Source organism: Elephantulus edwardii, unplaced genomic scaffold, assembly GCF_000299155.1.
Source record: "Elephantulus edwardii isolate Elephantulus edwardi_28Jun2011 unplaced genomic scaffold, EleEdw1.0 scaffold00181, whole genome shotgun sequence".
NCBI classification, from domain to species: Eukaryota; Metazoa; Chordata; class Mammalia; order Macroscelidea; family Macroscelididae; genus Elephantulus; species Elephantulus edwardii.
Window position 1 is genome coordinate 3,241,287 of NW_006399931.1, and position 27,500 is coordinate 3,268,786.

The following is a 27,500-nucleotide window of genomic DNA, read 5'->3' on the forward strand; positions in this document are numbered from 1 at the left end:
GTTGAGTGCTTTAATCATGAAAGGGTGTTGGATTTTATCAAAGGCTTTTTCTGCATCAATTGATAGGACCATATGGTTCTTGTTCTTTGCCTTGCTGATGTGATGAATTACATTGATTGTTTTCCTTATGTTGAACCATTCAGAACCTTGTTTTGTCTTTTGTTATCCTCACAGTCTCTACCACGCTCAAGCCCATTTCTATGCTCACTGTGCCAATCCGTCTTATCAAGGGACTTTCTTTCTCTGACCTGCACTTTTCTAAGCAGTGTTGTGATGAGTTAGAATAAACTCAGCATGGGTTTTAATTTTCCGAAAGTGTTGTAGGTCTGGCTTCCTTTGTTCTCTGAAACTCATCATCTCACAGCATGCTTACTGGCACACACACACACACACACCCCCAAAGAAGTCTCAACGTAATCTGCTTCTCCAGGGCAGGATGTGATTTCTCTGCATAGAGCAGTCTTTAATGATGGGGGCACCTCATGCAACTATTTCCAGAAATGAACATTACAGGGGAACATTGTGGGAAAATAAAAGCATAAAAGTAGATCTGGAGACTGCCCAGGAACTGTGGCTTTTTTTGCTTACTGTTGCTGACATAATTTTTTGAAAAGATTTATTTCACTACAGGTACATAGTATATGCCCTCTTTCCAGTCTGATTCACAATAAGAAGCCAAAGAATATGCAAGTTTCTCTTTTTCTCCCCCTCCTCCTCCTCCTTCTCTCTCTGTCTCTGTCTCTCCTCTCCCTCTCCAAAAATACCTTTATGGGCATACACTTGTCATAACACTCTCCCACTCTCCCCTCTCCTCTCTCTCTCCTCCCTGTCTCTCTCTCTCTCTCCTCACTTCTCTCTCTTTCTCTCCCCCATCCCCCGCCTCGCTCCCGTGTGTGTGTATGTGTGTGTGTGTGTGTGTGTGTGTGTGTGTGTACACAAATACCTTTATGGTCATACACTTGTCATAACGGCATCATCCTGAACCAATTCCCACTGAGTGAATTTCAACGCATGGCAGACATGTATGTCAAAATAGAGCCGTCCTCTGCAGAGCTTTCAAGGATTACTGTTTGGGAAGCAGATCGCAGGATATTCTGAGGCTCCCCCGGATGCACTCACCTGTCATGCACTCAGCGGCAGAGTGCACTACTAGTTTCTACCACCAGGGTGTATCATCTCAAAACCACGTTCTTAAAGTTATGGGTGAAGTCACCTGGATGCCATACATAACATGACAGAATGACTTTATTCATCGCATGTCTTATTGCCGTAAGTTGTTATAGATAACTCATAGCGACCCTATTAATGAAAGACCTGAATGTTTGTAGAACTTTCATCCTTTATCCAGGTTCAGAGGGTTTTCAGCAGACAGACTATCGGCAAGGTTCCTCAAGACAGTTTTAAATTTGGAGCAATCATATATGTGCTTACCACATGGTTAAATTATTAATCAGTCTGTGAGCTAATCCAGCATTGAGACCCCTCTCAGGCTTAGATCTTAGGATAGATGCTGGTAAATTCCCAATCTAGTGGGGAGATAAGCATATCAGTGGATAATTTTAATATCACTTATGATTTCTTCTTCATCACTGCTTGTTTTTCCCATCCTATAGCCCGTGACTTCATAAGAATAGCTCTCTGAATCTCTGTATTTGCAACATCCTATACAAAGTCATGTATCTTGAATTCCTGGTGCTGCTATAGTCAATAGAAATGCAAAAATAGGCAACTTAGAAATGAAGACATTTGTGCTCCCACAATTAAGAAGAGTGGTGGTGTTATGTTCATAGAATTGGAAGTGACCCATAGCTGACCCTCCAGAGGGTTTTTAGAGGCAGCAGGTTGAACGGGATATGACTGCCCATCTTTATCTTGCAGGGAAGCTCATAGATTCAAACTGAGTGACTTGAAGCTGGTAAGTTATCTTTACAATAAGGCTGCCACGGCTTCCTATTAAGAGTGGTGGTGGTGGTGGTTGTGCACCATCAAATTGGAATTGACCCATAGCCAACCCTCCAGAGGGTTTTCAGAGATGGTGAATCGCATGGAAAATTGTCCATGCTCTTACAGAGCAGCTGGTGGATCCAAACCATGTGCTCTGAGGATAGTAGTGCAGTTTCTTACCGCTAGGCCACCAGAACACCTGAGTAAGAAGAATGTTGTTGTTAAGTGCTGTTGAGTTATAGACAACTCATAGTGACCCTATTAATGAAAGACCTGAATGCTTGTAGAACTTTCATCCTTTATCCAGGTTTCTAGGGTTTTCAGAGGCAAGCTGGAAGTGGACGCCACTCCTGCTTCCAAGCTTGTTTTAATCAGGAAGCCCCACCAAACACTATCTACCACGGGTAACCATTATCACATGTCATTATCATTATCATCAGTGTCACAGTGTTCAGCGTTACAGTAACTACTAGTTACTGCTGTATAGCAAGTGGACAGACCAGGGCTACATGATCTAGAAGAATATTTCACCTAAAACAATTAGAAACAGGACTGAGGGCTGCGATTAAAGTCATCCACCTTTGACTTGGTAGCATCACTTTCTGTCCAGTAGGCCAACTAATCTCTCTCTATGCTGTTGTTGTTAAGTGTTGCCAAGTCATAGGTGACTCATAGTGACCCTATGAATGGAAGACCTGACCGCTTGAAGTCCAAATACAGAGCATCTAGTCTAGGAGAAGATTCTTGCTTTCTGCTGGGGAAGGTTTTTATATCTGTCAGTTTCTGGTCCTCTGTTCCTTTGCAATCTCCATGTAGCATCTTTCTCTTCCACCATTTGTTCTTATCCATATATCTGTGTTACTCATTACAACTCAGAAATTATTAGAGTTAAGACACACTGGTATTTTCTCATCATCATAACAAAGAAAACGTATTCTCAAAAGGTATTGCATCAACAATTATAATCATTAACACTCTATGAGGAGGAAGTTCAATCCATAACACCGTATTTGTTAGCTGATGAATCAGCTGTCTTACATTTTTGCAACAGGATTACCTACCCTTAACTCCATGTAGGTATTTCATGGTTTGAGCGGTATGATCCCAAGTGACTTTTGGGTCTAAAATCATCCACTTATCTGTGTGTGCCTAAAACAATCTGTGTACCAAAGCTAGGTGGCGCCTGAAAAAGTAACTGATAGAAAACCTATTTATATTTATTTTCACTCTTATAATTTAGATTACGTTTACCATTTACCTGAAATTTGGCAACAGACTCAGCATGACTCACCTGTTTGTGGCCAAAACTCTTCCCCCAGGACTCTTTTTGAAATACAAACCTGTCATCTGTGTCCTGGTTAAAACACTTTAACCACAACCAAACTCAGCTCACTCATTGTCTTCAAGTCAGAACAGGTCCATAATTGACCCTCCATTGTGTTTCCAACACTGGAAATCATGCTGGAGGATTCTTCTCTTCCTTCCTTTGATCTCCTCGTAGATTTGAACAGTCAGAGAGGCATGGCCTTTGATTTGGTGGCTCAATTCCCTATGGACTAAGCCACCTGTTGTTGTTGTTGTCGTGTGCCATCAAGTCAAAACCAAGTCATAGTTGACCCTCAAGCAGGTTTGTAAAGGTAGTAAATTGCCCGAGGAGATTGCCCATGCTCCTATGGGACAGCTGGTGGATTTGAACCATGTGCCTTGGGGATTGCAGCACAGCTTCTTACCACTAGGCCACAAGAGCTCTCTGGTGGACTACACCACTGGAGATCCCTATATACAAGAATCTGTCTGTCTATCTGACTAGCTGTCATCTATGTGTGTGTGTGTGTATCTATCTATCTATCTATCTATCTATCTATCTATCTATCTATCATCTATCTATCTACCAAATCAAGCTCACTCTCTCGAGCTAATTCATTGTTCATAGAGTCCTTCTCTCAGGTTTCTCAAGCTGTAAATCTTCATAGAAGATTTCCCCTCTTTGTCCTTGCAAAGGCTGGTGGTTTTGAACCATTGAACTTTTTGCTAGCAGTCCAACAAATTACACCCTACGACTCAATATGAATATATGTATATATGATTATTATTTAAATAATTCACATTCTGTAAAACTCCTCCTTATAAAGTGTATTGTGGACAGTTCATTGTGTTTTGGTAAATTCACAGGTTCACTTGACCATCACCACTGTCTAATTTTTGATTACTCTCATTATAATCCTTAACCACACATAATGACTCCTCATTCCTCTCTGTCCACAGTTCCTGGAAAGCAACAAGCTGCTTAGTTTCTGTCAGTATAGATTTGCTTATTCTGAATATGTCATACTGTCTTAGTTTCCAAATTCCTTAAAGTTGTCTGTTGAAACACTTATGTGCTTCATTTCAATGAAGTCCAGTTAATCTATTTTTCTTTAGTGATGCTTTTGGCATCTTTTCTGAGATACCATTTCTGTGTCAAGGTTACATACATTTACTCCTATGTTTTCTTCTAGGCCACTCTGGTGAGACCTAATGGTAAGGAGTTGTTCTGCCAACCTAAAGGCAAGAGGTTTGAATCTACCAGCTTCTCTACAGGAGCAAGATGAGCAGTGTCCTCCTATGCAGTGTTTAGTCCTGAAAATCTACTGCAGGGTCAGATTGAGGGCATATAACAACAACACCAGAAACATGTTTTCTTCTAAGAGTTTTATACATTTAGGTTTTGCATTTAGGTCTTGGGTTCATTTCGAGCTAATATTTGAATATGCAATTTTATTATTTTACATATCAATATCCAGTTTTTCTGACACCTCCTAATGAAACAGACTATACTTTCTCTACTGAATTACATTGACTTCCTACTAAAGATTTATTGATCATAAAATTGAGGATTTATTCCTGGACTTTCAGTACTATTTCATTGATCTGAACATTTTTTGACAATGTCACTCTCTCATAATTAATGTAGCCTTGGAGTAGGACTTAAACTCAGGAAGTGTAAGTTCTGTGATTTTGTTTTTCAAAATTATTTCAGAGATTCTTAGTGTTATGTAACTCCTCATGACTTGGATGTTCTGCTTGTCAATTTCTGCAAAGAAGCACCTTAGATTTTTTTATAGTGATTACAGTGACTCTTTGAGCAAATTAAGGATTATAGCTCTTTAACCAATATTAAGTGTCATGATTCATGAGCACAGAACTTGATATTGTATACTTAGATCTTTCACTATGTTCAATATTTTTACATAGTTTGTAATGAAGAAGTCTTACAGTTTTAAAATATTTCCCCACGTATGTATTTATATTTTGTACATACTATGGTATTTAGAATAGTTTCTTGAATTTATCTTTCAATAGTCTTGGAAGCAGAAATGGCATCCAATTCCGCCCTCCCCCCCCCCCCCCCGCAAAAAAAAGCTAGCCTCCAGAAAGTCTATGAACCTGGAGGAAAGATGAAAGTTTTTTGTTAAAGACTTTTGTTCACAGGGTTGCTGTGGATTGTCTATGATTCTAGGGCACTTAACAACAGCAATAGTTGTTATATAACAGGTGGAAACATTGTACTTTTAAAAATTATCTACATCTGGCATATCAAACAAATATAAGGCAATTGAAAATATTATCACTGGGATCAGACACACTTATGCTCTCAAAGTGTTATTTTTTAAAAAAGTTAACACTTCAGTGAGATATTTTGCAGCAGGATCTTCCCAGTGCAATTTATTGTTTGGTACCTTTTGGCTGAAGCTTCCCTGGACACTGTTTATGGAGTTAAGTGAAATGATAACTGGAAAAAATATATTGAAGTTGTCCAGAACTTCAAGGAATTTCTTTTCTTTATATTGAGATATTATCCATAGTGAAGTAGTAATAATTTTTAAAAAATCCATTATCTCTTATATGGTAATTTATATCTGTAAATGACCCCAAAGAAACAGAAGAATAATAAAAAAATGCACACAGACACATACACATACTCACATTTGTGACATTCTAATGGCGTAGTCAGTAGCGTGTTTCCTGGCTAACTAGAAGGGGATTGCTCCAAAGGTTTGTTACAGGTTATTCACCTGTTACTCATAGAGAGAAAGATGGACCCTATTTTCCTATTAAGATTTACAAGTTCTGAAGACCAACTAAGATTCACTGAGTTGGTTCATAGATGGATTGATACAGTAACTGTGGCAATAGGAGTAGGTGTTTTGGAGTCAGTGAGACTGGCTCAGGACAGGGCAGAGTTCAGAGCTGGTGTATATATAGAGTCACCACCGTGAGTCACAGATGACTTGATGGCATTAACAACAAAAACCTACGAAACTTTATATTAAATTATATTGTCCTATAACTGTGTAACTTGTACTCATTCATATCTGAATCATTATGATACAAAGATATTCCAAATGTTGGCATTTTTATAACTCATAATAATTGAATGCACACTTAAAATGGCTGATTATCCAGAAAATAATGAGTAAAAGATTGTTAAAACTCCCCAGTGCCATCAGAAATGTCTGCAAATGCAGCCGACCATTCAATTCAACAAGCGCTGCATCTTGCAGAGTGGGATTTTATATATTAGGGACCTAGTATATACTAGTTACTGAACACAGGATAAGGCAAATCTCAGATCTCTTTTTCCTAAGGTCACTGTGAGTCATAGTTGACTTGATGGCACCGAAGAACAACAAAATAGCTATCAAAAATGAATATTAATACTATACTTATTTAGAACCCATGAAAGGAGCTAATTAAGAATGATAAGACTAGGCATCAATTATCTGAAAGCATTGCATTTAAAATTTCCCACATGTGTGATAATAACCCTAATGAAAGCAAGTTTCATTTACTATCTGGGATAAATATTCTAATGGAAATACCGTAATGAATAAGAATTTTGTAGTGAATGCTGGAAGTGATGAATGATAATGGAGCTTTCAACTGTAATCCTTTTTTAAACATTAATAAACTACACAAGGATATTGTTCTAAAAAAATAGTGTTTTCTTTAGGAATTTACTCAATAGTATTCTAAGTTGAATGCTATGGAAAGCTTACAGGTTTTTAAAAATTCAAGCATCATCCAAGGTTTTGAGATTTTGTACGTGGTTGATGGTATATTGGTTTGCAATAATAATAGGATCTGAACAGAAAAAGCAGATGATTGTTTACGCTTCATGGGATGCACTAGATTGGAACCCGTTCCATGAAATACTGTTGGTGAGCATTATCAAGACAGGATTGAGCTGTGTGTTTGGTCGGCCCATATAACTATGATCTGTTTTTTAGGTTATACCATTTAGACCAAAAAAAGAAAGTCCTATGTTGTTGTTGTGTACCATCAAGTCAGAACCGACCCATAGCTGACCCTCCAGCAGGTTTTAGAGACAGTTAATCACACGGAAGGAGACTGCCCTCTTTCTCCTGTAGAACAGCTAGTGGATTTGAACTGTGCGCCTTTGGAATTGCACCATTGTTTCTTACTACTGGGCCACCATAACTCTGTAATGTAAATTGTTATTTTTGTTGTGCACCATTGAGTTGGAACTGACCCATAGTAGACCCTCCATCAGGTTTTCAGAGGCAGTTCATGGCACTGGAAGAGATTGTCCAGCCTTCTCCCAAGGGGCAGCTGGTAAGTTTGAACCATGTGGATTTGAACCAGCGCAGTGTTTTGCCAGTGGCTTACCAAAGCTCCCTAATGTGTAAGGACAGAAAAGGGCAAATTTAGAAATGCATGGCTAAGGCTTCTTTTTATGATCCTTTTGTGAAGGATGGTAGAAATTTATTTATACAGCATTGGGAAATAGTTGAATTAACCTTGCTTATGCTTTGAAACATAGTTGTGAAAATGAGATAGTTTCATTTCATTTTCTCAGTTAGCATTGTTTTAAATCCTCACTTAGCAACATATACAAAATAAATTGTTAATCTTACCTATTAATGTGTTTATAATATCTTGCCTCTTCAGCTGTTATTTATTCTTCTTCTCTGAAGTAGATGCTGGTTGATTCCTAGACTTCATCAAAGGCAGTAATACACAATATAGTTATGCATAGATTAAGTGGTGAAAATTATAAAATCAAATATGTTTAGCAGGATTGTCACCAAGGTGTTTACTAAAATCTGCTTAAAGTTCATTCATCACTTTAAAAATGCTACATTTTTAATTTGAATATATTTTTATTTAAGGAAAATACCATGCTACTAAAAGACCTGATATTTTTCTATAACTTCTATGTAGTTTTTCTCCTTTTATTTGTTTTCACTGGTTATGTATGCCCAACATTCCTAAAACTTTATACCTCATTTATAATGGCAGCTATTTTCCAATGCAATGAGATCTATTTAGTGTGGAGAGAGAGAGAGCGAGCGAGAGCTAGCGCGAGCGCGGTTGGCCTAGTGAACAGAAAGTCATGCTTCCAAGCCAAAGGTGGGCAACTTTAACCTGTGGCCCTCAGGTCTGCCTTTGCTTGTTTTTTGTGAAACATACTTCTAGGTTGTATAACCCTAGTATGTCCACTTTCTGTACAGAGGAAACTTGTGGTTGCTGTGAAGCTGAACACTATGACAGTGATGTGTCAAATGTGATAACGGTTACGCATGGTAGACAGTGTTTGGTGGAGCTCCTCGATTCAAACAAGCTTGGAATCAATATCCACTTCCATAATAGCTTGCCACAGGAAAACCTATGAACCTGGAGAAAGAACGAAAGTTATACAGGTGTCCAGGTCTTTGGTTCATAGGGTCACTAGGAGTCGCCTCCTACTCGACAGCACTTAACAACAACAACAACATCTTTTGTTAACAAAATTGGGGTTTTTACTAACAATCAAAAGCATTGAAAAGTAAAGCAACAGAAATGGGGTTAGACAAGCTGACCGCTCAGGTCTCTATCAACCCTGAAATGGAATATTTATGAGATGTTTTGCTAACATAACATTGTAAATCTCTATCAGCCCAGCATGAATGCAATTTTTATTTTGCAATAATTATCTTTGAAACATAACCTTCACAAAAAGTATTTTATATGTTTTATGCTAAAGACCATTAAGGTTTAAAATCAATACTTTAGCCATTCAGTGGCATATTTAATATTTTCTGAACATTTTTCAGAGAAGCCACTCTGTGCCTTGAATTTTCCCCATTTTTCCCTTTCTCAATGGAGTACTATAAGTAAATAAAACCACCTTTCTGAATCATTCAAACCTCATGGGAAATTAGGAGGGTTATGATAGATTTCTTTTGTGGTGAGCAGACAGGATAGGTCTTTTATAGTCTTGAGAGTCCTGTGACACATGAAATGGCATCTTCTTTCTCAAGGGAGAATGTTTGTATTTAAAGATGCATGGTTTCTCTCTTCTGCTTTGAAGAGATTAGACGGATATTTATAAGTATTGAGTGCAGAAACTATAAGCCTCTGCCCTCAGCCATTCAACCATTCACCCAATAAGAAAGGGGAGAAGTGCCGTAAGAAATAGACCTATTCATGAGAACAAGCTCAGTCAATGGTTCCAGAAGAGAGATGACACCAGGCGGGAGAAGCGATATTGACCATCCTGCACCCTTTTGAACTGTTCTTGAGTACATGGTAATTGACACAGGCTATCGTTTCTTTCCTTTGTAACTTTTTAATGTGATTTGAGTGAAAGTTTACAGAACAAATTGATTTTTTCATTCAACAGTTTATACTGACTTTGTTTCAGGATGTAAGATAGTATTCCCCACAATGCAGCAGCACCTATCCATTTCTCCCATTTATTTAACACGTGTGGAGATTGAGGTTTGTGAGCTCCATCAGTTCTTGGGAGTAACTGTTTTCATATGTCTTTGCCTTTCTTCAGTCGTAGTCCAGATGGAGAAACCAAAGTTGCATCTTTGATGTTTGTGCATAAGCTTTTAAGAGTCTATTTGCATTGAAATAAAGGATATTATTCCTACAAAAAAAAAGTCTATTTGCTACTCACCAATGTAGGATTTATACCATTTTCTTTGTGAACAGTGCTATGCCACCTGACTTCAATGCACCCACAAGACTGTGCTCTTGAGCCCACAGGTGGTCCCTTTCAATGCCTGTGTTATTCTTAGAAAAACAGAAGATCAGCAGAGGAGAGAAAGCCCCTCAAGGAGATGGATTGACACAGTGTCTGTAGCAATGGGCTTAAATATATCAGACATGATGAAGTTGGGGCAGGACAGGGTAGGACTCAGATCCACCATTCACAGGCTCACTATGGGTCACTGCCATCTCAATGGCATCTAACAACAATCAGAATAAGACAAAGATTCAAACCAAATCGTCAGCAGTTGTCACTACACCTTTCTAAAGGGAGGAGATGAAACATTCTCTCTATAAAGATTTACAGCCTTGTCAACCCTATTGGGCAGTTGTACTCTTCCTTAGAGGGTCACTGTGACCTGGGAATGACCTGATGAGAATGCACCCTCTCCCTTTCTACATCTTTCAGGATGCCACTGAGCTCTGGTAGTGTAGTGTAAAGGGAGAGGCACTGTTAACTCCAAAGTGGTGCCTCTCTGGCAGTTTGAACGCATCACCAGCTCTGTGGGAGAAAGATGAGCTATCTTTTCTTGTGTGACTTACAGCCTTGAAAATCTACTGGAGGGTTAGTTTTGACTTGAAAGCAATTGTTTTGAGTTTTGTTAGAACCGTATAAGATAGAACAAGGTTTTGGATCTGTTCAGAAGATCACTCCTCGATGACAACTAATGGCTACAACAATGGACATATTAATATTAATGGTGGTATTCTGTCGCTTAACTCAAATGAGTGATTTGTGAATCTTGGGTCCCGAGGTAGATAAGGCACCCTAGGTGATGGGCAGTTGCTTCACATGTGCCAATTGGTTGCTTTAAACCCGCTATCAGAGTGTGTTTGAAACCGGAGAACAGTTCCATGAGGCTATTCTGTCTTTTCAGGTTTTGGAAATCAAAGACAAAGGAGAAAGAAAGAAAGAAGTCCCTGGGCTAAAGTGTTAGTACAGCGATGTCTATGAACACATCATTTAAGAAGAGTCAGAGCTTAGATAACTCATCTTACCATTTCCTTTCAAAAATGATACAATTTGATTTGAGTTTCCTTAGGTGGAAAGATAATACTTTTTATGACTGTGATTAAACTACATGTAACAAGTCAGTTCAAAGGCATCACCAGGCCATTGGTGAGGCTCCATATTCTGCAAACACTGTGTCCCACACGCTCTGCTCCTTTTCCAACTCCTCCCACGAGCATTAGCTGAAACTGTATCCTTTACGCAGGTACACTCCTCCCCTCTTACACCCTCTAAGCACTCCTAAGCTTTGGTCTCTATACTTAGATTTCCTTCAAATAAGTGATTGCTTCTCCTCTGATATATGATTAGATCCTAATGCAGTGTCTCCGGGTTTCTGGCATTTATATCTATAATTACCTCTAAAGCATATTTCCATAGGGCATATTTTTTTTCTTTTGGAGTTTTGAAACTGTTTCGGGTGATAAATCTTCCTCCAGACGTCAGAGTGGTCAGCACTGAGGAGGTAAATGGAAACTAATGACACTTGTCAGGTTGATGACGTGAGTGATTTATGGCACCCAATCACTTACCACTTTCATAAAGCCAATATCGGGCAGAGGCATGGGGCTCTGACGATGGTAAACTCTATTTGTACTGCTTGCTCCCGGTGATTTATGACGCACCTGTGGCTGGGATTAGGCTGTTATAAATGGGGGGAGATCCGAAGGCTCATTAATTGTTTCTCCCCACAGGTGGAGAGCATGCAGTGGGCGAACAGGGAGCTCGCTCCCCCGGCTTCTGTCTGCAGCTTGCCTTGCAAGCCCGGGGAGAGGAAGAAGAAGGTGAAGGGGGTGCCCTGCTGTTGGCACTGCGAGCGCTGCGAGGGTTACAACTACCAGGTGGACGAGCTCTCCTGCGAACTCTGCCCTCTGGACCAGAGGCCCAACGTCAACCGCACGGGCTGCCAGCTCATCCCCATCATCAAGCTGGAGTGGCATTCTCCCTGGGCGGTGGTGCCCGTGTTCATCGCCATCCTGGGCATCATCGCCACCACCTTCGTGATTGTCACCTTCGTGCGCTACAACGACACGCCGATCGTGAGGGCTTCAGGCCGGGAGCTCAGCTACGTGCTCCTCACCGGCATCTTTCTCTGCTACTCCATCACCTTTCTGATGATCGCAGCCCCGGACACCGTCATCTGCTCCTTCCGGAGGATCTTCCTGGGCCTGGGCATGTGCTTCAGCTACGCGGCCCTGCTCACCAAGACCAACCGCATCCACCGCATCTTCGAGCAGGGCAAGAAGTCCGTCACGGCCCCCAAGTTCATCAGCCCAGCGTCGCAGCTGGTCATCACCTTCAGCCTCATCTCCATCCAGCTCCTCGGGGTGTTTGTGTGGTTCGTGGTGGACCCGCCCCACATCATCATAGACTACGGGGAGCAGCGGACCCTGGACCCCGAGAACGCCAGGGGAGTGCTCAAGTGTGACATCTCGGACCTCTCACTCATTTGCTCCCTCGGATACAGTATCCTCTTGATGGTGACTTGTACTGTTTACGCCATCAAGACACGAGGCGTCCCAGAGACTTTCAACGAGGCCAAGCCCATCGGGTTCACCATGTACACCACCTGCATCGTCTGGCTGGCCTTTATTCCCATCTTTTTCGGCACAGCCCAGTCCGCAGAGAAGGTAAGTGGCAAGGAAGGCCTTTTCCATTTGTCTGCTTGCTTGTTTTCTTTCTCGATCTTACTCCTTCCTTTCGGTCGCTCTGCCTCCTTCCCTGCTGATTAATTTGTATTCTCTCAAGAAGCTCGGCCTGCGCTGTTCTTATTTAGTAATCGTTCTCTCAAGGTCACTTTAGTTTGAATATGTGTTGACCAAGCCTCATTTTCCCTGAAGAACACTTTTCAGCGTCCTCTCTGGCAAAGCCGGAGATTGACAGAGCTCACTTCCCTTCCTGGGCCTTCTCTCCCAGCTCTTTTATCTCCTAAAATCCCTGCTCTTTTCTAAATGGTAATGAAAGGGGAGGGGGACTGGACAGGACAGCTTGGGAGGACAAAGGAGCTGTCCAGGGACATCTCGATGCAGCTGAATGTCTCCTTTCATGGGCTCTAACACGACTTTAGGAGAATGCCACCCTTTCATAATTATGATGATTTTTTAAAATTTACTACTATAGGAAGCAGGTTTATGGTAAACAACTCCACAAAAAGAATCCAAAATGGTGGAGTTCAATATGAAGCAATTTTTTACAAAAATATCCTTTCTATCCATCTGATTTCCTGTGTGTTGAGAATGATAGACGAGTATTATTGAGGCTAAAAGTGGGCAGTTACATAAAGCAGTTAATGCCTAAAAAAAAATAAAATAAAAAAAAATAACAAGGTTAAAGATCAATTACATTTCCCAATAGAAGAAAAAAGAGCTGTAATTTTCCTTTGTCACAAATCTCCTCCCTTCAACCTTTGCAACATAAAACACTGCCAGTGAAGAACACCTCCACGCAAACGGAAATACTTGCTGAGTGTGTGTGCAGACAGACAGAGCTGTTCATAGGAGTCAAAACAGCCTTGAACCCTGAGGTGTGGGTAGTGGCTGGGTAGTGGCATGGGAAGGAATGAAATCTGCTTGACAAACATAGGCACATGCTATCTTTCTGTAATGCCTTCTTTTCTCTAAGAGAAAACTTTAAAAGTGTTCTAGACACCACGGTGAGAAGTTATGAAGCATCAAAGATCCTTGAGGGTATGTATTTAAGGGCATATGATTCAAAGCAAGGTTCTTCATGACTTTTAACTTCATCTAATGCAGAGCAGAAGTACTCCACAGGAGTCAGAGTTCATCAGTGTGAGTATTAATACTTTACCAGTTCAAAGTGGACTGGACCCAGCCTGAGAAGAAAAATCTACTCCCACATGCTTATTGTGGCTGAGAAAAGACTTACAATGGATTTCAAGCCTGTGAGACCTTTTGTGAGTCATATGATCCCTAGTGGTTCCATGACACAGCGGCTAGTCAAAAGGTCACGAGTTTGAAGTTACCAGCTTCTCTGCAGGATAAAGATGCCACAGTCTGCTTCCATAAAAACCCACAGCTTTGGAAACCTGATGTGACAGTTCTACTCTGTCTTAGGGGGCCCCTTGGAGTTGGAATTTGGTCTGCAGCAGTGGGTTTGGTTGGTTGCTTGGTTGTTTTTATGGCCTGGTGGACATTATGCTTCACACAGGACCAAATAAGCTGCAAGCAACAAAGTCAAACAGCTTGTGACTCCACCACTAACAACCAGTACTTCGGAATTTGACATATGCTGGTGGGAGTTTATTGAGATCAAGACTGTGAATGTCATGCAGCAATGTCATGGAGTCTGATGAAATAAAAGCAAATGAGGGCTGTTTTAGATTAGGAAACATCCATTGCCAGAGAGTAAAAATAACCACACCAACAGCCAAAGAAAAAGACTCAGTTCTTGTGCCACTGGAGTGGAAAAGAAAGATTACAAATGTCATAGCCACTGAAACGACTCTCAGGGAAGTTTAAAGCAAGATATCTAGAAGTGAAAATGTGGAAGCGAGAAGCGTGTAATGCAAGAGAGATGACATGATTGGTCAGAGACACATACGTGTGGTTTAGTACAGAGCGGTTTAAATGTGTTCTCAGGACAAGTTCTTCTTGTAACCTGTTGGTAAAATTGATTCCATAATTCTATCTGTTTTCTAGTGGTCCGTTGTAAAAATGTGTTGATAATGATGCATTTCATGGCTTTTGGGGCACAAGCAATCGAATCTGCATCTATTTGACTATATTGGAAAAGATATTTGGGGAATAGTTTAGTATATGCTTGTAGTAGACCTCAGGAGGGGAAAAAAAGAATGTTGTCTTCAGGGTAGATGGTTAGGGCAACGCCAATGTTAGATGAACTGCTATCACAGATAGCACATCGACCACAAACACTGGCTCAGGTCACGATTTTATATTGCTCGACATCCACGTACACATTAGTTTAACTAAGGAGTTGGTGTTATGTGCCACTGAATAGCAACTGACTCATAGCCGACCCTCCAGAGGGTGTTCAGAGGCCATAAATGCATGACAACAGATTGCCCATGAATAAGGAGATATGTCTCTCAAATCTGTTGGGTTTATTTGCTAGAGCTCACTGAATTAATGAGGGAAAATAAAGTAATGGATTTTCTTTTTCAGAGAATAGCAATGTCTATCAATGATTAATAATATCACAAATATAAGCAGAATTTATACTTGGATTTGGGTCTAGGGTTACCCTTTCTACATAATTGTTTTATATGGGAAGGACCATAATAAATATTTATTCTGCTTTGTGGTAGACAATAAATATTGGAACATCCTTATTCAATATTTTCATTCTGTTTCTTCCTTCAGTGGATGTTTGAAGTACTTGTTTGTGTTTTCATTTTGAATTCAGAGTTTCAGAATTATCATCATATCTATTATTTTTGTTTTCTTGTGTCTATAAATGGAGTGGACATGGACCACCATTTGTCTAGGCCACCCTAATACCTGAAAACCTGCTAATTAATGTCATAAACAAGATGCATATTAATGGGTGAATGAAAAAAGATCATCATTCTTTGTGTACTTTTTCTCATGTCACAATAAAATGATAAGAAGTATGAGTTTTAGGATTTGTACAAAGCATTGTAAGAAAACAAGAGAAAGCCCGTTGTCTGATCAATTCTGATTCATAGTGACCTGATAGGACAGAGGAGAATTGCTCCATACAATTTCCAAGGCTATAAATCCTGACAGGAGCAAGATTCTCCCACTGAGCAGCTGTTGGATTCAAACTACCGACCTTACAGTTAACAGTGTAGTGCCGTAGACATATACCTCATTAACAAAGTGCTGTAAAATCCTCACACTACGAAGCTGGTCTTGGAGTTGCTGAACTCAGATTAGCTCTACATCAAGAGCTACCATATTATGAATAACTAATATTTTGCTAATTATGTGTAAGCCTAAAACGTCCTTTTATTTTTTTCTATCTGCTTTCCTCAAGCATCTTTATTATTCAAAACATCACATAAAATGTTTGAATATCTTCATTTTCCACCTCACACAGATTGTTAAAACAATCCACAATAAGATTAAAAATGAATATAAACTTTTTCTTGAAAAGGAGTCTTCAGATACATTTCGTTGACTTTGAGGAGCAAAAGAGGTGGTCAGTGCTGTTCCTATTTATAATGTTCAGCCAATTAGCCCTGCGTTATCAACTGATGGTGTCACAGGGAGATAGCACACACATCCATTAATTCAGCAGATCCTTATTGAACGAGGCCCTACTATGCATCTAGCATTGCACTAATTATTGAGCCCCTGTCAGTGGTCTGGCCCTTCAAGACTGTGTCTGGCTTCCAGCCACGCTTGCCTAATTCCTGCCAGCGCTAGCCAGTCACCAGACTCAAGGACAGAGGATGATATTCAACGGGTCAGTGTTGAGATGGAAATGCAGAGAGCTATGCATCCTGTAACTATAAATTGTAGTTGTTATGTGCCATAGACTCATAACTCACCCTGTAGCTGCTTTTCAGAGGCAGTAAATCACACAGGAGGAGACTGCCCATCTTTCTCCTGGACAGCAGGTGATGGATTTGAACTGCCTGCCTTTGGATTGGCAGCACAACTCCCTACTGCTAAGCCACTAGAGTTTATTAACTCTAAGTTAATGTCATGGAATTCTTATCACAGAACAGGGCCACAGATCAGAAGTCCTTCCAGTCTGCTTTTAATGATGCTTTAGCATATGCTTAGCATAGTACCTGTAGAAAAGAGCTCACCTAACCTCGAGGTTTTTCTGAAATTAAAAGAGAAGCAGGGATAAGATGCAAATGAGCTTGCTAATTTAGGCAACTGTTTGGGAAGACCTCTGGGTGAGGTAAGGTTAGAAAGGGTCAGCGGAAGCACCTCCAGGCAGAGAGACACCTCTGGGGTCTTGCAGTATCATTAATTCATCTCTTTATGTTTTTGCTCAGGTTTTGAAATCAAGAGATCTCCTGTTTTTCCAATCGATATTTTATACCATAATAACTATCTTTTTGCCTACTGCTGCATCCATTAGATTGTGTTACAAATGCACTTTTTCTGCAACATAAATGGTGTTCAGGAGGGGCAGCACGGAGACATGGCCACAGACTCACAAAAATTTCCATAACTGTGCTGAAAAGAAAAAAAAAATATAATTAGTGGTCAGGAGAAGAATCCTTAGGGATGGTTGGGGTTGGAGGTAGGATGGCAGGACGCACTTAAACACATATTTACCATCTCTAATTGGCCTTAGGAAGTCAAGATTATCAGACAAAGGTTATGACACTGCCAAGTTCCAAGAAGCACATTTCTTCAAGCAGAGCATCATGTGGAAACCAAACCAAACACCTTCCAAACAAAAAGACAACTAAAAAATGCCGATAGCCTCTCTCCTTTCGTCCTCTCTGGATGAGAGAAACCAGAAGATCATCTTAGCCTGCTCATTTTATTTCGCTCCTGTATTTTCCACTCTTACCTGTGACAACCTCACAGATTTGTGAAAAGTACCCCCATGTGAAAAGTGCCCGAGTGACTATGACTCAGCATATTACCACTGTTACATGTCATCAAAGCAATTCCCATGCATGGAGATCCTGCCGGGCAGGCTAGAACTATCTCCCAGGGCTTCCTAGGCGGAAATATTTAGGAGAGCAGATTTTCAGATCTTTTTTTGGGGGGGGTTAAATTTTTTTTTATTATAAATATTTTATTCATTTTAATAAACATTTACAGAAATTTTGGATTGGCACTCATTCATTGTTGCAATTTTCTCTCTGCCCCCCACCCCACCCCCCTTCAGATTGTCAGATCTTTTATCTCACAAAATTTCTAGGTGAGATCAAACCATCAACATTTCAGTTAGCAGTCTGAGCACTTAAGCATTGCACCACTTGGGCTACTTGGATTCTAAATGCCCACTGAATGATGGATTAGAGTTCCTTGCATTGTGACATGAATATGCTATGAATCCCTTTTTCTGCTCAGACTGTGGCCTAATGCCACATTATATCTGTACATTTTATTCTGATCCCTATTACATTTTTTAGTGAGAAAAGCTGATAAGCCATGTATATTTACTTAGAAGTGGCTTCAGTCTTTGACTCCGAAACAGATTCCTCGATAGAAGGAAAAATAGCAGAAGCCTCAAAACAGAAATGTTGATGGTTGGAATCCAGCCCCAAACATGGAAAAGGTGGGCCATTCTCTTTCCATTAGGAATTAGAGCCTTGGAAAGCCAAAGGGACAGGTCTCCTCTGCCTTCTGGGGTTGCTGTCAGTCAGAGAGCCCTCAACAGCAGCCAATGGGGTCCTTGGTCTTCAGTTCCATCTAAACACTCATCTAAACCATCTCAAACGCAAAGGAAAGAAGCGCAGATGTCGCTCTCTGGGACTTTTCCTCTTTTCTTTTTTTCTTTATTTTTCTTTTGACGGAGCAAAGGAGCATAGAGTTGTGGAGGGGGATGGATTGGATAAAGAACAGCTATAGCCTGGATTGTGAGGACTTGAGTTCAAATCTTCCCTCAGTTAAACTAGCTGAGAAAATATAGATGAGTGACTACTTCTGAGAATTGTATAAAAAATCAATACAATAAAAATTTCTAGACATACAAATTTGAATATAAAGCAGACCTCTACAATCTGCAGCCAGTCTCATCCTCAAACAAAAACAGAATCAAGTTCTTCTGAGAAAATGACCAGCATTAAAACAAAGCAAACACAAATAAAAACCAAAACACAAACAAACAGAAATTCCTCTTATTCCATTATGTTATGGCTTTGTACTCATAAGTACCTCGAGTCTATTATTAAGGGTAATAATACCACACTGTTATTTGTTGTTGTTATTAGAACCAACCCACAGCTAACCCTTTGCTGGGCAGTTAATTGCACGGGAGGAGATTGCCCATCCTTCTCCCTTGGAGTTGCTGGTGGCCTCGAACTGTGTGCCTTTGAGATTACAGTGAAGCTTCTTGCCACTAGGCCACCAGAGCTCCCTAGTCATGGATAAGAGAGCTCTGGTGGTCTCCCCTACAGCCAATTTCCCTGCTAATCCAGAGTGCACCTTTCTGGTGATTCAAACAAATCCAGCGGTGGCTTCATGGGAGAATGGACAGTCTCCTCCTGTTGCTGTTTAAAGCTTTGGGAATCCTATGGAGTGTTGTTTTGAGTCAGAACCTGCTGGACGACAGTGAAGCGGGGTCATGAAGAGGTCCATGGTGGCACAATGATTGAAGCACTTGAATGCTAACTGAAAGGTCAGTAGTTGAAGGCATAAGTCATTCTGTAGGGGAAAAAACTTCCCAACATCCTTTGCTCCCATAATGCAGCCTAGGAAAACCTTGGGGCAATTCTACTCTCTCCTGAAGGGTCACGATGAGTTAGAATCTACTCCGAGCCATTGCTTTTAGTTTGGGTTTAGTCGTGAAAATGATTTAACATGTACAACCATGAAGAGATATTGGTGGAGTCTGTAAGGAGTTGTACTACTTACCTCAAAGCTCACGCCTCTCCAGCGGTTCAGATCCACTTCCCGGAGAGAAAGATGGACAGCCTCCTTCTGTGTGATTGCCAGCCTCTGAAACCCAGTGGAGAGGCACAGTGAGTTCTGGAGAGCAGAGTTATAAGAAACCCAAATGTGCCGTGAATGGGACGCACCAGTCACCCCATTGCTGCAAGATCAGGTGGTCTGCTGCCACAGGGAGGGCAGCCTGGGAGACTCTAAGGGTCACTTCCACTCTGTCTCCCAGGTTCACCAGGAGTTGGAATTCTCAGATGGGCTATGGGTTTGTTAACGAGTTTAGTATTATTTCCCAAGTAGGGTTAATGAAAAGGTTATGAGTCTGAATCCATGCTGAAACATACTGAAATAAAGCCCAGCGATCCTTTTCTTAATCCCCAAATTTTGATGGCAATATTATTCAAAATGGGTAACCCTGGAAGACATTATGATGAGTAAAATATCTCAGTCACAAAAAGACAGATATTATATGGTGCCACTGTTATGAAATGAGGCTGACATTGGGGTCGAGGTAAGACTGAGAAAAATTGGATAAATTATGTTTACTGCATTGAAACAAAAGAATAGTTGATATATATATATATATCTGCAATTTAAATTGCATATGAGTAATTAATGTTCTGTTCCACAATCAGCCTCAATGCTTGTTTAGACAGCTGATAATGAGTTCTGTATTGTTTCTTTCTATAGATAAAACCAATTTGATACTTGTATGTTCCTTTAGGTAAGATCCATGTATATAATTGTCTGTATATTATTCTGGTTTTCTGTAAAAAGCTATGAACAAAGAATAAATTATTGATTGGACAAAAAAGGCAATGATAATTAAAATGACTGCTATATCAAACCTTGTGGAAACTGAGACGCATAGGGTGACAACAAGTTACTGCCATGTCAGTTTATTATTGTTGTTGTTATTTATTGTCACAAAGGTCTTCATTTTGCTCACCTTTATTCCCTTAGCACTAAGTATTCTACCTGGCCTAGAATACACTCTCAAGGAACGATTAATGACTAAATATATTCAGATGGAGTATGTGGGAGGATCTGATTTGATTTATCCAAATATTGCTTAAGCCTCCCCAGCCATTTATATTCCGTTTGTGCCAACCCCTAATTTGCAGTATTTCTTCAAATAAGGAGGCTTGCCTCAGAGTATTGATCATACAGGTCACAGCCCAGGAAGTTCCAGGGGAGATAGACATATGTAGGAAGAGGAAAGAGAGACAAAAGAGATGGGGGGAGGGAGAAGGTAAGAGAGAGGGCAAGAGCGAGGCAGGGGTGGGGGGGAGAGAGAGAATGAGAATGAATAGGTCCTAAGGCAGTATGTGGCTGCTTCCATTTATATAGCAGAAAATACTGGAGGAAAGCAAAGTGTCATAAGAAAGCAGACATTTTTAACATCTGAAATGTGAATAACTGTATCAAGAGTTATGAGAAGTGATACTGAAAGTAATAATAGAATTCCTGCTTCAATGAATATTCCACATGAGGAAATAAGTGACTGAGAAACCTCCAGCCCAGTGCGCTATAGATGACAGATTAATGACGGGAAAGACTTCCAGAATGTATCATAGTGGAGGTAGTTATCCAACCATACCTGCCCTGGAATTTCTCCATATGCTCAGAAGGAAGGGAAGCAAAAATGGCTCCAGGCCAGCTTGTGTGCTGCTTATTGTTCAATAGTTACACAGGGCTACTTATTCGCAAACTCTATGGCACTATCTTTCTTGTCAACCTTCAGTCATTGAAATGGGTCTGTTTGCAGGCTTCATGAAGTCTCAAATTACCAAATTATTTCAGGTATTAGGAGAGATTTTTATCTAGAGAAGCCTTGACAGTTACAGTCAAGTCTGAAAGGGTAAAACTAAACCAAAAAGAGGAGAAAAACTATGGAACAATGTATATGATCACTTTCAGCCATTTGTGGAAATCTTATGCACTCAGGTACTTCCTACAAAGTTCCAACCCACTCGCTGTTTGGAAGGAGAAAGACATGGCAACCTGGTTCCATAAAGATTAAAGTCTTAGAAACCATTCGGCAGTAGGTCTACCTTGTCCTGTAGAGTCAGAGGGTAGAAACTCCTCTACAGCAAAAAGCTCTACCCTCAAAAAAGTGCTGCATGATACTTTTGCAGAAAACCAACACCTTAAACACTTAGAAAGCGTGGGGAACAAAGAGAGGCAGACCCTGAATGAGATGGCTTGACACTGTGACTGAAGCAATGGACCCAAATATGTCAGAGAAGATGAGGATGGTACAAGATAGGACAAGGTTTAGATCCACTGTTCTTAAGGTTACTGTGAGTCGTACTTGGCTTGAAGGTATCTAACTACACCACCAAATGTAGAACAGTGTTTTGGAGGGATGATGTTGTTGTTAAGTGCCATCAAGTCACAGGTGACTCATAGTGACCCTGATTCCTGAGGCTGTAAATCATATGAAAGAAGATTGCTCTTCTTTCTTTCTTGAAGAGCTTTCAGTTAAATATGGCAAGCATCAGGTAAAGGCACTCAATAAAATATTTTTAAAAATCTGAGTCTGACTTATGGAGAAAATACCATGGGAAGCACAGAAAGTCATTCTTCCTATGGAAGTCCTTAGTAATAGCCAAATTCTTAGCCAATAAAGACCTGAAACAAGAGCCAGAGTGATGAAGAGAGTTATTTGCAGAAATGTGTCTTCACTGTAGCCAGGGGACCCCTCAGCCCCCTTTTATTCTCTAATCTTATACATGGAATAAACTCGAGAAGCGAAGGCCTTTACTATTACCCCTACTGTGGGTATAAGTCTTGTTTATTTTCCCTGAATCCGCGCATCTGAAGAGGAGTCAGTTAATCAAAGCCATTTCTGATTTATGCAAGTCCACACTCAGCCCTCTCATCCCAGGAAACAGGCCTGTGCCAGTTTTCTCTTGCTGAGCTCTGACCTTCAGTACTAATTATACATCAAGACTTCAGGATCACAACATCACAGCTCAAAGTCAGTATCAAGATAAAGCAGGCCTGAAAAATAAGATACAAAAAGTTAAAAACAAGCAAACATAATGATAACTTAGGGAATGCTGTCATGTGCTATGAGGTTAGAACTGACGCAGAGCTAGCTAGCCATCCAGGAGATCTTCAGAGACACTAAATCACACAGGAGGAGATTGCCTATCTTTCTCCTTCAGATCAGCTTATAGATTCAAACTAACTACGTATATTTAGTTTGGCAGCCCAATGCCTTACCCACTAGGGCACCAGAGCTGCCTGGCAAATCCATACTTTTTTTTTTTTTTTAGTTTGTTGGGAAAGAGAATCAAGAGAACATTGGAGGCTAACATACCCACATTATGTACCAGAAACTCTGGATGAGACCAATCAAAATATAAGAATATCATTCTTCAAATTAAAGTCATTCATGTTAGAACAATAAGCTCAATGGATGGACTCTAAAATGGAATGTTTCTGTTGTTTTTTTGTTGAGTACCATTGAGTCAGAACTGACCCATCGATGACCCTCTGGTTTTCAGAGACAATTAGCTGCATGCTACCACAGAGCAGCTGATGGATTTGAACCACGTACCTTCAGGATTGCAGTGCAGGTTCTTACTACTAAGCTGCCTAGGGGAATAAGTAGAGATTAAAACCAGGCTTGAGATGTTTAAAATAAAATAGAAAAGTAGTGCCTAAAAGGGCAGGGGGAGGTTGGATCCACAATCAACTCCCTTACTACCAGCAGTCCGGAAATCTGGGGAGTTATAGCATTGACCGAGTCTGCTATCAGTGATCTCTCCAAAGTCCTGAAGAACATGATGTGGTTTTAAAATCTAAGATGTGGCTGATTCAAGCCAGAGTCTGTGCAGTCACCTGGTATGCATCTGAGATCTGGACAATGAGTAATGTTGACAGGAGAACAATCAAGGCCTTTGAATTGTCATTTTCAAGAAGTGCTAAATATCCCATGGACTGTCAAAAGAAAAGAACAAACTTGGAAGAAGTGAAACCAGAGAGCTCCTTGAAGGCAAGAATAGTGAAGTTTCGTCTCACATAGAGTGAGTATGTTATTAGGAGAGACTATTCCTTGGAGAGGGAAATCGTGCTTGGAAAGGTGGAAATTTTTTGCAAGAGAGGATTGACACAGTGTCTGTGTCAATGGCCTCAAGTGGGTGTGTCTGATAAAGATGGCACAGGATAGAATAGAGTTCTATCTATTATTCAGAGGGTTACTGTAAGTTGTACTCAATTTGAAGGCACTTAACAACATCAACAACCAAAAAGAAAAGAAGAACAATGAAAACATGAGGAAAAGCTACGGAATATGCACCGTAAATTCAGGATTCCACCAAATGTCTAGGAAGGGTCCCAGAAGAAGAAAGAGAGAAGGAAATTATTATTTAAAGTTTCATAAGCTTAAAAAAATACTTCAGTTATTAAAACTAAAAGGGTCGTCCAACTTAGTACAATTTCAGTAACAATAAAAATAAAATCTGAAAGCTTTTAGGGAGAAAAAAAGAATGCCTACAAGGAATGAAAATTAGGCATGCATCAGGCCTCCTCTCTCTCCCTGGAATCAAGAAGGAAACCAGCACACATTTTGTGAAGGAAAAGTATTTTAAGCTTAAAAATTCTGTAGCCAGCCAAGCTATCAATCAATAGGAGACTAAAAATATAAATGGCTCAGAAAATCTGGTGCCTATATATTTTGTCTGAATATTCTCAATGAAGTCCAACAAAATTGGTTAAAAAGCATACCTGTTATGAGATGAAAAACAGCACCAATTTCATATAGAAGATATTTTGAAAGGAAATAGGAAAGGATCTATTAGATCCTAACATCTAATTAAGGAATTCTGGAGGCAGAAGAGATAAGCACTGAGCTATCTGACTCAAAGGCGGATAGCTTGGAGCCACCCACAGTCACAGGAGAATAACTTGTTAATCTGCTTCTATTTTGATTACTAGAAAGCCTGATAGCGAAGTTCTAGGGAGCCCGGTGGCATAGTTGGTAGGAACGTGCAGCACTAATCCAAAGACTGGTGGTTCGAGATTACCAATGGCTCTGTGGGAGAAAGATGGGCAATCCTCTCCATGTTGGATGCCAGCTATAAATTGGAATCAACAGTAATTAAAGGTATTTTTGATTTGTTAGATATTTTCCCCCTTGTTAAGTGCCGTCGAGTTGTTTGTAGACTACTCATAGCGACCCTATGAACAAAAGTCCTCGACACTTGTGTGACTTTCATCCTCTCTCCAGATTCATCGGGTTTCCGGAGACAAGCTATTGCGGAAGTGGATGCCCCTCCTGCTTCCAAACTTGTTTTAATCAGGGAGTTCCGCCAAACTCTGTCCACCATGGGTGACCATTATTGCATTTGACACATAAATGTCACAGTGTTCAGCTTCACTGCAGCTGCGAGCTACCTCTGTACAGCAAGTGGACAGACCAGTGCTGTGAGACCTAGAAGAATGTTTGACTAAAAACAATGAAAATCAGGCCTGAGGGCCACAGATGAAAAGTCACTCACATTTGGCTTAGTACCATCAAATATTCCCCCTTATCTTTTAAATTTCTTTTTTAACTTGTGAGTTTAGTGAAAGTTTACAGGAAAGTTTTATGCCTTCATTGATGCACGTTTTCCTTCCTCCTCCTCCTCCAGTTCACTTTGTGATACATGTGTTTTTCCAGATTGTCAATGGCCATGTTTGTAGTTGAGTACCATCGTGTTGGATGCAACCCATAGCTGACCTCCAGTGGGTTTTCAGAGGCAGTAAATAGTCCATTCTTCTCCTAATGAGCAGCTGGTGAATTCAAACCACATTCCTTCAGGATTGCCACCAGAGATTCCTATCCAATCGCCGTATACATGCTGTCTAATCGTCTGTAATACTGCATAGGACCACTGTTATAAAAATAGGGGCAACATGGGGAAGGAGAGAGCATGGAAAGAATGGCTAGATAATGAACAGTACACTGGAATGGAAGACACCGGGACCAAGTGAATGAGGTGTTTTTGTGTGTCCCCCACCCCACCCCTAGTCAATCAGTATGTGTGGCCTGCTCCAGATTGCTAATTGCAGTACCTACAATGTGTGATCAGCCATGCATTTCAGATTGGCCTTCCCTTGACCTATTCCATTACAGTGTTCATTATCTATCCATTAGCAATGAGACATTGTTTTTTGGTTGTGTGTGTGTGTGTGACGGGAGGGGGAGGTATTTGCTTTTTTCCTTTGGTTTACAAGTTGAAAATCATCTCACAGTTTTCCAACATCAAAGTCTACTTAAGTTCAAAAGGCAGAGTTCTAATATTTACTACTTTTTTTCCCACTGTGGATTCAGTTATGCCCCTTGAGTGACTACAAAGAGCATATTGAACTATACGATTACTCACAAGGTAAGACTAGTTAGCTAACTGAGAGCCATTTTGTTCAGGGACCTAATGTCTATTAAGATGGTACATTACTTGTTAAGGAGCTGGCTAGAATTGAGTCTTTCTAAGTAAGGGTGCACTCTCAACAATTTCCATGAGATTTCTCTACAGGGCTGAGTTGGAATAATTGGAGTGTGCAAGGAAAAGAGGGGGGAGAGACAATTGCAATATGATTGCGAGAATTCAGACGAGAAGAACTGAGACTTCATTTATGTTTGCAGGAGTAGAAGAGGAGGAATCATTTGAAATTGAATGGGTAGCACAAGAGGGCAGAGTGGGAAGGAAGGTTAGAGCATCAGAGTCTATGTCTCGGAGTAGGGTTGAACCACCTCTGTGACCACCACACGGGTCCTAATACAACTTGAAGGAGGAGCTGTTAGCTTGCAGTCCTGGCCTGGTCTAGATGAGAGAGAGCAATTGCCTGCCATTGTGGATGGCTTCTTCTATCCCACTATACAGGATAGTAAACTCAGAAAATTTACCTCCTATCCTCTGCCATCGGTTTGATTTCTACTCCTAGCACCCCTCCGTTGAGCTTCTAAGTCTTTACTAAAGCTTAATGTGAGGAAGCTACTCATCTTTCTCCCTCAGAACTGCTCGTGGGGTCCAGCAAGCAGGAGCCAAGTGGCTTGGGGTCAGCAGGACAACCGGCCACAGATAATGCTACAGATACAGAGCTCCTTATAGAAAACTGGGGACACATCACTTACATGGATAAAATAAAAATTTAGGGTATATACATATATATACATATATACAAAATTTATGGATACACATAGATCAGGATTGTGAATAAGTAAAATGCGTGACATGGCACTCAAATGAATTTTTTTTTCTATAATTATATTTTATTAATTTTCATAAACATTTACAGAGATTTTGGGCTTCCACTCATTCATTGTTGCATTATTCTCTCTACCCTCTTCCCAGTTTGTTCTTGTCCAAATGCCACAGTGCTTGTCAAAGCCAGTTCTGATCAATCTTCTTTGTCAGTGTATCCTTTGCCATTCCCTATCACTCCTCCCTGAGAGAGACTTCACCCTGGCACTCAAATGAATTTAACAGCATAAATAAAAGGCTGTTCTTAAAAATTTAGTTACATAATTTCAAAATTATTATTAATTTAAATATTTAAATATATTATTTAAAATATAACTAATATATTAAATGCTATATTAATATATAAATAGAGTCACATTTTAATATGTGAGTTTGTGAATTAAGTGGATTTTTCTATTCAAAGCATCTTTGACACTTTTTTAGGGTAATTTTGATTTCATTCCCTTGTGATGGTCAGTCCTATGGCGTTTTTCATTTGTATACTTTAAGTATTTTACATTTAAACCAAAATAAATAAAACTGTCTTTCAGAATTGTTTTCATTGAAGCATAAGACAACCTGGAGCTCATACTTGGTATATTTCTGAATGTCAAACAATAAGGGCTAATACTTGAACTGGGACCTCTGGTGGCCCAGTCTACACGGAGTTGTGCTCAACAGAAGTGGTTCAGATTTACCAGGAGCTTTGTAGGAAAGAGTCAGTGTTCTTCTGAGCAATTTAAAGCCTTG

At 40.3% G+C, this 27,500-nt stretch overlaps 1 protein-coding gene across 2 annotated transcripts in view; it reads left to right on the plus strand.

The window, feature by feature from the left end:
- The window catches only part of GRM8 (glutamate receptor, metabotropic 8), a 1,137,490-nt gene that overhangs the window by 1,002,615 nt on the left and 107,375 nt on the right, over positions 1-27,500 (plus strand). For both annotated transcript variants that reach the window (XM_006896079.1, XM_006896080.1), the window contains one exon: positions 11,689-12,624. In XM_006896079.1, coding sequence (XP_006896141.1) covers positions 11,689-12,624 — 936 coding nt within the window. The remainder of the gene's footprint in view (positions 1-11,688; positions 12,625-27,500) is intronic.